The sequence below is a fragment of the Choloepus didactylus genome (genome assembly GCF_015220235.1).
Source record: "Choloepus didactylus isolate mChoDid1 chromosome 23 unlocalized genomic scaffold, mChoDid1.pri SUPER_23_unloc1, whole genome shotgun sequence".
In the NCBI taxonomy this organism is placed as follows: Eukaryota; Metazoa; Chordata; class Mammalia; order Pilosa; family Megalonychidae; genus Choloepus; species Choloepus didactylus.
In genome coordinates this window covers 3440029-3449008 of record NW_023637590.1, presented here as the reverse complement: position 1 = coordinate 3449008, position 8980 = coordinate 3440029, and the positions used below count along the sequence as shown (strand labels likewise).

At 52.9% G+C, this 8980-nt stretch overlaps 2 protein-coding genes across 2 annotated transcripts in view; one reads left to right on the top strand and one right to left on the bottom strand.

Annotated features, from left to right (window-relative positions):
* Window positions 1-492: 492 nt before the first annotated feature.
* MRPL40 (mitochondrial ribosomal protein L40) lies at window positions 493-6161 on the bottom strand. Its single transcript, XM_037823496.1, has 4 exons — window positions 6027-6161; window positions 5775-5855; window positions 4386-4544; window positions 493-927 (listed from the first exon to the last, which is right to left on the bottom strand). The coding sequence occupies exons 1-4, from the start codon at window positions 6077-6079 to the stop codon at window positions 603-605; spliced, it is 618 nt and encodes a 205-aa protein (XP_037679424.1). The 5' UTR covers window positions 6080-6161; the 3' UTR covers window positions 493-602.
* Window positions 6162-6642: 481 nt separating this feature from the next.
* Window positions 6643-8980, top strand: part of LOC119524866 (protein HIRA) — a 90840-nt gene continuing 88502 nt past the window's right edge. Inside the window, exon 1 of the mRNA XM_037823518.1 lies at window positions 6643-6797. Within this exon, the coding sequence (XP_037679446.1) occupies window positions 6761-6797 (37 nt within the window). The 5' untranslated portion in view covers window positions 6643-6760. The remainder of the gene's footprint in view (window positions 6798-8980) is intronic.

Below are 8980 nucleotides of genomic sequence, written 5' to 3'. Positions count from 1 at the left end.
CAGCCCTCTGAGTAGGAAACAGGGCTCCCGCCATTCACGGCACCATCACCAGCTGCAGACTGCAGCACCTGCGTCCCGGGTGACGCTGGACCCTGCCTGCTCAGCCTTCTGCCCTCCAGGAAGGACACAGTGGCTTCCCGGGTGTGCTCCTGGCTGCTCCACGCCCCTCGGCCACCCACCCCAACCTAAAGCCCAAGGCCAACTCTGCTGATGACACCAGGGAGCTGTGTCCTCGCCCGTCGTGCGGGGCAGGCCCCCTTCGCCCTGCACCCGTGCATCCTTCACCTCCGCTCCTGCGCGTTACTCCGTGCCTCCTGCTGGGTGTTTTCATCACACAACAGGAGTTTCCCTTTTGGCCCGTGTTTCCCTCAGTGGAAAGCAGTGGCCCACGTCTTGGCCATCTTCTCCCCAGTACCAGCGGAGGAGCGGCACGGTTCACCCCCCAATCCCCTGGTGAGTTAACTCTGATTGTAGCAGAAGACAGACAGACACTTCTGAATAAACCTATCTTTATTAACAGCGTGCCTTACTCTGCAAAGCAGCCCTGGACTCGGGTCACCCTGACTGCAGGGAAGCGTGTTTGGAGGCCGCGGGCCACAGTCCTACTTCTTGAACGCCACCTGTGTGTACACCTTGGTGATGTCGTTGTACTTGCCCTCGGGGGGCTGGTAATCGGGGACTGGCGGTGTGTAATCTGGCCCTTGCTTCTCGAAGGGGAACAGGCTGGGGTCCCGCTTGACGGCCTCTGCGTGGAGCTCCGGGGCCTCGAGCTGCAGCTCCTGCAGAGCCTCCTGCTGGGCCCTGAGCAGGGACCGGATGGCGTCCCTCTCCAGCTCCTGCTCGCGCTGCTTGTACAGGGACCACTCCTTCAACAGCAGAGCCCGCCTGTCATCCTCCTCCAAGGGGAGCTCCACCGGAGGCCGCTGCCTGGGGACACACGGGCACGGGGGGCTACTGGGGGGCCCTGGCCTGGCTGACAGAGTCAGCATCCCCACTGCCAAGAAACTGAGGACTGGGGGAAAATAAAGGTTTGGGACAAATTAAAGAACAGGATACGGAATGTGGCAGCAGCCGCAGCTGACACTGGGGAGCAGAGTCATTTCCTTTATGTGGAGACAGAGGCAGAGCAGGGAGGGCCACATGTGCCTCAACCAGAACAGTGAAGGAAAGAGAGGTCGGAATTACCTAGAACGTGCCCGGACCCTTAAAACAACCGCGAGCGTGCCGGGAAGGGAGAGGGTGCTGAGCCGTCAAGCTCTCAGAGGCGGGCACTGCAGCAGCAGTCCCCTTCCTCGGCCGGGCCCAGCCGGGAGCGACGGCGGGGCCCGGGCAGCCAGAGGAAAGACTCGGGACTGCAACTCGAGCTGGGTCTGGGGGACCCCAAGGGACCCGTGCAGACAGCGCCCTGGTTTCCACCGCTCCACAGCAGCGGCCTCCACTTCCCAATCTCTCCAGAGACTTAAAGAGGCAGGGCACCTTTTTTCCCTTTTACTTAATTTTTTCATTTGGTTTAAAAAATTTTTTCTTTTCCTTTTTTATTTGGAGGGGTGGGGGGCCCTCTGGCAGATTCCCAAGGAAAAGTAAAAAACATACCACTCCAGCCCTTGAGTAAAAATAAAAAAAATTCCTGGGAACTAAGGATTGGAGAACTGTATTTTCAGAGTGACCACAATTCTCAAAAGAAGACAGGAAAGTATGACCCAGTCACAGGAAAATAAGAATTGGCAGAACCTATCTCAGAGGAACCACAATCACTGGAATTATTAATCAAAGATCTTAGATCAGCTTTCTTCAATACAATGAATGAACTATAAGGAAAATATATGTAAAGAACTAAAGGAAATTAAGAAAACTATATGTGAACACAATGAGAATTTCAATAAAGAGATATAAACAGAAAACAAACAAATTCTGGAGCTGAAAAGTAAAATAACTGAAATGAAAAATTCAGTGAAGGGGTCCAACAGCAGATGTGAGCAGGTGGAGGGGAGCACTGGTGAATTTGAAGACAAATGAAATTATCCAGTGTGAGTAGAAAGAAAAGGGACCTGTGGGACACCATCAAGCTTACCAACATATGGATGAGATTCCAGAAGGACAAGGGAGAGGAAAAGGACAAAAAGTACTTGAAGAAATAATAGCTGAGAACTCAGATAGATAAAAAGACATGAATAAACAGATCCAAAAGCTCAACAAACGTCAAGCAGGAGAAACTTAATGAGATCCGCAAGACGTATTAAATTGTCAAAACCCAAAGACAAAGAAAATCTTGAAAACAGCGAGAGACAGCTCATCATCAAAAGAAACCCTCAATATGTTAACAACCGACTTTTCATCAGAAAGCATGAACGCCAGAAGGCAATGCGAGAACATGTGAAGTGCTGAAAGAAAAAACCGTCAACTGAGAACTCTATATGCATCAAACTGCCCTTCAAAAAATGACAGGGAAGTCAAGACATTTCCAAATAAACAAAAGCTGAGGGATTCACCACCACTAGACCTGCCCTGCAAGAGATGTTAAACGGAGTCCTCTGTATTGAAAGGAAAGGACACTGCACAGTAACCGGAAGCCATAGGAAGAAAAAAAGATCTCCAATAAAGGTAACAAAATAAGGAAATATAAATGCCAATAACATTGAATTTTTGGTTTGTAACACCACTTTTTACTTCCTATATGGTTTAATACACAAATGCTTAAAAAATAATCATAAACCTGTGTTATTGGGCACTCTATGTATAAAGACATAATTTGTGACTAGTAACAGAGAAGGGGCAGGGGTATATGGGAACATGGCAAGTGTAAGCTCTAGAGGTTAAATGGGGATCACTACATTTAGGATGTTAAGTGTAACCCCCTCGATAATCACAAAGACAGAATCTAAAAAATTTACACAGACGGAAAAGGGAAGGAAGTTGTCCACTACAAAAGATCATCTAAACGAAAAAGAAGGCAGTAATGAAGGAAAGGAGGGACTAAAAAGGTATAAAAAATACAAAAATAAAAAGCAAAATGGCAAAGTTAAGTCTTGCCTTATCAGTAATAAATTACCTTAAATGTAAATGGATTACCTCCGGAATCAAAAGGGGGAGGTTGCAGAATGGGTAAACAATTACCTGCCCATATCCACATATCCAACTGTGTGCTGTTCACAAGACACTCACCTTACATTCAAAGATACGAATAGGTTAAGTGGAAGCTGGAAAAAAATACTCCATGCAAATAGTAACCAGAAGAGAAGTGGTCATCAATATCAGACAAAACTGACTTTAAGTCAAAAACTGATAAAGAGACAACATTTATATATTGATAAATACATTATAAATTGAGAAATGGGTCAGTTCAACACGATGTAACAATTATAAGTATACGCACCTAACAGAGCCCAAAAATCTACGATGCAAACATTGACAGAACTGAATGTAGAAATAGACAGTTCTCCAATAACAGCTGGAGACTTCAAAACCCAACTTGGAATATTGGATAGAATATCAAGACAAAAGTTCAAGACATAATATTGAGTGAAGTGAGCCAGATGTAAAAGGACAAATTGTGTGTGATTCCACTTACATGAGGTACCTAGAAAGAGCAAATTTTTAGAGACAAAGTAGTTTAGAGGTTTTACTAGGGGGTTGGGGGTGGTGGTGGAGGAGGGAGCAATTGCATGGTGGGTACAGAGTGGAAATATCAGCAATTCTGAAATAGAATTACAAAAACCAAAACAGTGGTGCCAGGCAAAGGCAGCCTGTGGTGAGCAGTGCCTTCGGAGAATGATGGTGTTATGGAGATGAACACCAAACTCCCAGAGAATCAACAACCTGGAACTTCCCTGGAGTACCAAAAAAACAAAACAAAACAAAACAAAACAAAAAAAACACCAGAAAGTTCCCACGTTCATGGCAAGGTGCTACATTATAAATGGTATACTTTTTATAAAGCAGAAAGCAAGACCTAAGAGCTACTAACCTGCTCCCAACGCAATCCCAACACATACCAACTACAGACATTTGCACCATATGGTAAAAGGCCAAGGGTTCTGGACCATTAGAAGGGGGCAAGGGTACAGATCGGAAAGCAGGGGTACCGCATGCAACATCCAAGCACCCCGTCCCCCCTGTAAAGAACTATGTAAACTCCACAGCGAGTTCACTCAGAGCATCTGACCTGAAATTATATGACGGTCCAGGTTTATTTTTTCTCCAGCTTGAGCCGCCCAGGACTGCTTTCTCCAGCCCCACAGGCACAGCCAAGGAGAAAAGAACCCAGCCAGGGTCAGGTGGGCCCAAGCCTCCACATCCTCCCCCATCACGGGCTTGAACGGCAGACTGAAAGGGGTTTACCGAACTGCTCTGCCCTGAGGGTCTCAACCCTAGAACAGGACCCGTACCTTGCTTTATCCAAGAACTTCACGGGGGTCATAAAATCTTCAATGGGAATCAGCTCCTGGCTAGTTTTTTCCAGTCGCCGAATCCTCTTTTTCAAACGGTCTCTTGCTGCTTGTTCTTTTTTAGGATCTACCTTTTTCTTCTTCCGAGGGGGTTCTGCCCTAAGGGATAAAGAGAACGTTAAACGTTTTCCTTCTCCATCTCATGAGCACGCTGGGAGACACAATGCAGGTGAACTGCCCCACACCTGTACCAGCTGCCCAGCTGGGGGAAGGAGCTGTGCAGGGTTGCTGGGCTCAGTGCATGGGGATGGACTAAGAATGCTACGTAGTCCCAGTGTCTACTTCCACCCCGAGGCCACCACCTCCAGGAAGGGTGGAACGGCCTCATGCGGTGGCAGATATCAAGGGGAAATCCTCATTTTTGGTCCTAAGCTATCTTTAGTGTTAAGGTACCTTTCTTTTTAGGATTCAGCTGTGCCTTGGGATTGCAGTGGAGTGAAAATACCAAAACTGAAGAATTAGAAGGTTACTATTCACATTTTAAATACATTTTGAGTCAAGATAATGTTTTAGACTAACAGAAACAGAATAAGAAAAGCGACAACATTTTTGTAATTATGCAAATGTTCTGGTAATGGCTGGTGGTGATGGTGGTACAACATTGTAAATGTAATTAGCAGCACTGAAATATATATTTGAATGTGATGAAAAGGGGAAATGTTAGGCTGCATATATGGTAACAAAACTTTTTAAAAATCTATGGAAGTACAGTACACAAACAGTGAACCGTAAGTTAAACCATGGACTAAAGTCAACAGTACAATTATAAAGATGTGTTCTCATCATTGCACCAAATGTTCCACAGTAGTGCAAAGTGTTAATAATAGGGTGGTATATGGGAATCCTGTATTTTATGCATGATTGTTCTGTAAACTCACTTCTTTAAAAAAAATAAAATAAAAAAAAAAAAGTGACTACATCTCCAGTTGGCCTCTATTCATTTTTTGGCATTTTTTTACCAAATTCCCCATCCTAGAGCATGATTTACTCTTACAGGAACACTTCTCCCCAGGTAGTAAGTTACCATTAAGGAGATTGAAGTCCTCTAGCATCCAGAGCTGGTTTTGGCGAATCAAGCTCCTAGGAAGCTCCCGACTCTCGGGAGTGGGGACTTTAATCCCCACACATCTCGCACCTCCCCTGTCCCCCTCCAGGGCGTCAGAAACAGAGAAGGTGATGCAGTGCCCTTTACCGCAAAGCCGACTGACAGTTCAGCCACACTCCCACCGAGAGTCCCCGCAGACAGCACTGAACAGGCAGAACGGCGCCGCCTGACTTGACACATGCACGGCTTCGCAGACGGCTGATGCTGCCCCGCGGCCGTCTCACCTCGTGGGAACGAGCTCCCGGAAGGACAGCAGCGAGGCTCGCCGGCGCGCGTCTCCAACCGGGGTCCGCGCTCCCAGAAGCCTACAAGACACAAGCGCGTGTGGGGCGCCTCCCGCACTCCCCGGGCTGCTCCCGCCCCAAGCCCGCGGCACCTGAGGGTCCGGATGGGGCGGCGATCGCCCCGCGCATCCCCGAGACCCCGTGGAGATCCCGGTCCCCGCGCGGAGCCCCCAGGCGCCCCCGGGCACGCACCGGCCTGGAGGCAGCAGAGCGCGCGCACAGGCGCCCAGTGCCGCGGCCGCCATGGCCCCGCTGCCGCTTCCGGGCCGCTTCCGGGCGCGCGCCCCTCGGCGGTCCGGCCCGCGTTGCCCGCTTCCGGGTCCGGCCGGCGCGCCGCTCCGCTCTCCCGCGTTCCGCCCCGGAGAGCCCGCCCGCTGGCCCCGCCCCCGACGCAGCCCCGCCCCGTGCGTGCCGACGGCGGGAGGGCACGCCCCCACCGCCCGCGCCTCGCGCCGCGCGGCTTCCGCCCTTCCGTCCCCGCTTCCGCCCCGGCCCCGCGGGCCCACCTGCGCCCCCTGCCGCCCGGGGCCCGCTGTCCTCGCCTCTGCGGACGCCGCGCCTGCCGTGAGCGCGCCCGCCCGGCCCGGGGCCGCTGCGCCAGGGGGGCGGCCGCCGGGGGCGCGCGGGGGGCCGAGTCCCGCCGGGCGGCCCGGGCGCGCGGGGCGCGGTTTCCCGCCGGGGCGCTTTGGCAGGTGCGCGCCGGGACTTCCGGCGTTGCCCGGGAGCCGCCGGAGGAGGAGCGGCGCGGGGGATGCGGCCGTGGCGGCGGCGGCCGAGCGCGGGGGGCGGCGGCGGCGGCGGGGGGCGCGGGCCGGCGATGGCGCGGCGGCGCTGAGGGGCGCGGGGCGGGCGGCGGCGGCGGCCCCATGGCCCGGGCGCGCTGAGGGTCGCGGCTCTCGCCTCAGCCCGGCCGCGGCGGCCGAACAATGAAGCTCCTGAAGCCGACCTGGGTCAACCACAATGGTGAGTGCGCGCGGGGCGCCGGGCCCGGGGCCCGGGGGCGGACGGGGGGCGGACGGCGGCCCACCCGCCCGGGCCGCGGCGCCGGCGGGAGCGGACTTTGTCCCGGGCACGTGCTCCGAGCCGGCCGCGCGGGGGACCGTGGAGGGGCCTCGGCCGGGCCCAGGCAGCGGCCCAGGGGGGCGCCGGCCCGCTCCCGCCGCAGCGGCCAGAATGCGCCCGGAGGGTCCGGGGCGGGCGGAGACCTGAGATCGGCAAGCGTCTGGCCCGCGGGCGGGCTGCTGCCGCCCCTGCCGAGGTCGGGGGGCCGTGATCCCGGAACTAGGCCGGGCCCCCCAGCCGCGGGAGTCGTGGTCAGTGTTGAGCCGGGGCCAGCAGACGAATTGTGGGAGCGGGGAGGGCCCAGGCGTGTTCCGGGAGCCCCGTGGAAGCGACCCCAAAAAGGACACGCTGGGGAAGGGACTCCTCCCGTTCTCTGGCCGAGGGTAACCCGCGGTTGTGTCAGTGGCACCGCGTTGATAGAAGGGCTGCAGGAGCTGGTCTTTGCATAGGAGGGGGATGAAGGGAGAGAGCCCCCCCAAGCCCCCAACCCCCTCTGCTGCCGGCAGCCAAGCCCAGGGAGCGCCCGACGGGGAGCTCCTCCAGCACGGAGGCCTTAGCCCCCCCCCACACCCCGATTCTGGCCTGTCTCTGGCTGCTGGCAGGCAAAGAGTCACTCTCATTCTGTCTTGTTCCTTATTTCTACTTTGCAGTATGACTAGAGGGAGCTGTAGTTTTCTTTTAGAGAAAGAAGAGTGGATACCTTTGCTTTTTTTATACATGTAGCGTTTTGGTTTTGAACTTGACCTCAGGATGCTCTCTGCTACTGCAACCAAACCGCATGGAGTTCTGCCTTATGTTTCATCAGTCAGAACTGGTCTCTCCTTTCATCTTGGGTGACACCTTTCCCATCTTTCAGGCCGCCTCTTGTATTTGAAACAACTTCTGCTCTCCCCTGTCCCTGTGCTGTGCTTTGCCTTAAAGTTGTAGGTGGCTTTCCATCTGCACCTGGGGCACTCCCTTCTGTGTTCCGTGCTGCACTCAGCTATCCCTTCCGTATAATGGGTATGTGATAAATGTTAGCTGAAACAGTAAAACAAAAGAAAAACAAAACAAAACTTAGGAGTTCCATAATTTACAGAGCTCTGACTAGATTTAGTGTGCCTGAAAGCAAAGCCTTGAGATTTAGATCCACTTCTTTGTCGATCTCCAGGAACGTCACCTGATGTGTAATGTGCAGCTGTTTTCCCTGGGGAACCAGGCAGAAGTTAGGAAAGGACCCCTTTTATTACGAACTAGTCTGCTCGTAAGGGAAGGTCTCAAGGAATTTTTGTTTTAAAGTGTTTTCCCTAAATCAATTTGTGTATGTGTGTAGTCTACCTTTCCCCCATCTTTTTTCTACTTTCTGCTGTATAATTTCTTCCTTTTTGATAAATTCTTTTGCAAGACAAAAATTTTATGTTTGTGTAAGCATAAGTCCCTTTGCTGAAGCCTTGACTGGGTAGGTGCAAAGGAGTGACTCCGTGAGCAGCCGGCTCAGCCACGTGTGCCAGCCTGGCAGGGTGGGGCGGGCAGTGGGCCGGGAGCCAGGACCCCAAGGTGCCCAGGCCTCTCCACGCGAGAGGGGACTGGGATGTGAGCGTGTCTCCCGCACCTGCCTCACGGGATGGTTGAGATGGGCAGCTGGGCAGGTAGACGTGACAGTTCTCCCCAGACCATAAAAGGCTGTTGATCTAAGAGATGATAATTAATAATAAAAGAAATTGAGACCAGCTAAAGGGATTTAACTTCTTTTAAAGCTGTTCTTTGTCAGATATCCTTTCTTTTCAAATCTCCTGACGTCAACCTCTGTCCCATCGAGTGTGCAGGAAGGATTGCTAGGAGCTCATTGCCACTCTCCTGGAGAAAATGATGGTGGCCTCAGTCACTCCTGAGCTGTCCTCCAGGCCAGAGCGGCAGCCGGGAAAATCTTCCCTGCTTGGATTGAAAAAACGGAAAGCCCCTGGTGCTTTGGGGAGTGCACCCTTGCTTGTTACGGCCTCCCTGTCTCACACAGCAGAGACAAACTTTTTCTGTTGCCTGAGACTCCGAAAGGGAAGGGAGCAAGCAGAGAACCTGGCATTTTCCCCATGATGGCAAGAGACCCG

Bases quoted from the DNA above. Each gene is read 5' to 3' on its own strand.
- MRPL40 (XM_037823496.1), bottom strand. From the start codon at position 6,079: ATGGCGGCCGCGGCACTGGGCGCCTGTGCGCGCGCTCTGCTGCCTCCA. The intron at 5,856-6,026 runs GTGCGTGCCCGG...TGTGTCTTGTAG, and splicing joins GCTCTGCTGCCTCCAGGCCG to GCTTCTGGGAGCGCGGACCC. The intron at 4,545-5,774 runs GTGAGACGGCCG...TTTATCCCTTAG, and splicing joins CGGGAGCTCGTTCCCACGAG to GGCAGAACCCCCTCGGAAGA.